Source organism: Etheostoma cragini, chromosome 7 (assembly GCF_013103735.1).
Source record: "Etheostoma cragini isolate CJK2018 chromosome 7, CSU_Ecrag_1.0, whole genome shotgun sequence".
Lineage (NCBI taxonomy): Eukaryota > Metazoa > Chordata > Actinopteri > Perciformes > Percidae > Etheostoma > Etheostoma cragini.
This window is the reverse complement of record NC_048413.1, coordinates 27,023,536-27,024,352: the sequence shown is the minus strand read 5'-3', so window position 1 is coordinate 27,024,352 and position 817 is coordinate 27,023,536. Positions and strand designations below refer to the sequence as shown.

The window sequence follows — 817 nt, the reverse complement described above, 5'->3', positions numbered from 1 at the left end:
TGTGTGTGTGTGTGTGTGTGTGTGTGTGTGTGTGTGTGTGTGTGTGTGTGTGTGTGTGTGTGTGTGTGTGTCCTCTCCCGTCAGGGTCAGCTCTTCAGAGGGTCCAGCTTCTTTTTTCGCCGGGTGCCCGTCACCTCCCGGCCCTCCACCGAGGGATAACATCATCTTCATCTTCATCTTCATCATCATCATCATCATCGCTTGCTGGGATGTTCTTCCTCCATCTGCCCCCCCCCCACACAAATATGAATCATGTATGAAGTGTGTACTTCGTCCACAGCGATCCCAAATCTTAAGGGTTAGTGGTGCTAACCTCAGGCTAAGCATACGTACATTTTAACAGCGGGGGGGAGGGGGGATTTAATTTTTTTCCATATTTATACTTATTTAAAATCTTATTTATTCTAAACAACCTAAATGTGAAATGTCTGCACCGTTATCATTTGCAGAAGACTAAATAAAGTGAATAAGGGTGCAGACACTTCCCATATAGTTTGTCGACCGATACTTTGCCAAAGCAACTTTTTTTATTCCTTTTTTCACTCAGTAACGGATGAAATGTAGCGAAAAAACATACTAAAGTAAAAGTAAAGTTACTGTTTTTTAAAAACAAGTGTACGCCTTTATGTTTTACGATAACTCTTACACTCCTATTTAACATCTAGTACTTTAACTTAATATGCTTAAGCTGAAAAGGAACCTTTAAAATGTAAAAGTACACCAAAAAAAGCTACATTACAGTAACTTGATTGATTGTAATTTGTTATACCCACACACACACACACACACCCACACACACACACACACACAAACACAC

At 40.3% G+C, this 817-nt stretch overlaps 1 protein-coding gene across 3 annotated transcripts in view; it reads left to right on the top strand.

Annotated features, from left to right (window-relative positions):
* Positions 1 to 604, top strand: part of LOC117947192 (mitochondrial carrier homolog 1-like) — a 15,912-nt gene extending 15,308 nt beyond the window's left edge. For all 3 annotated transcript variants that reach the window (XM_034875853.1, XM_034875852.1, XM_034875854.1), the window contains exon 12: positions 85 to 604. In XM_034875853.1, the coding sequence (XP_034731744.1) occupies positions 85 to 159 (75 nt within the window). In that variant the 3' untranslated portion in view covers positions 160 to 604. The remainder of the gene's footprint in view (positions 1 to 84) is intronic.
* Positions 605 to 817: the final 213 nt, after the last annotated feature.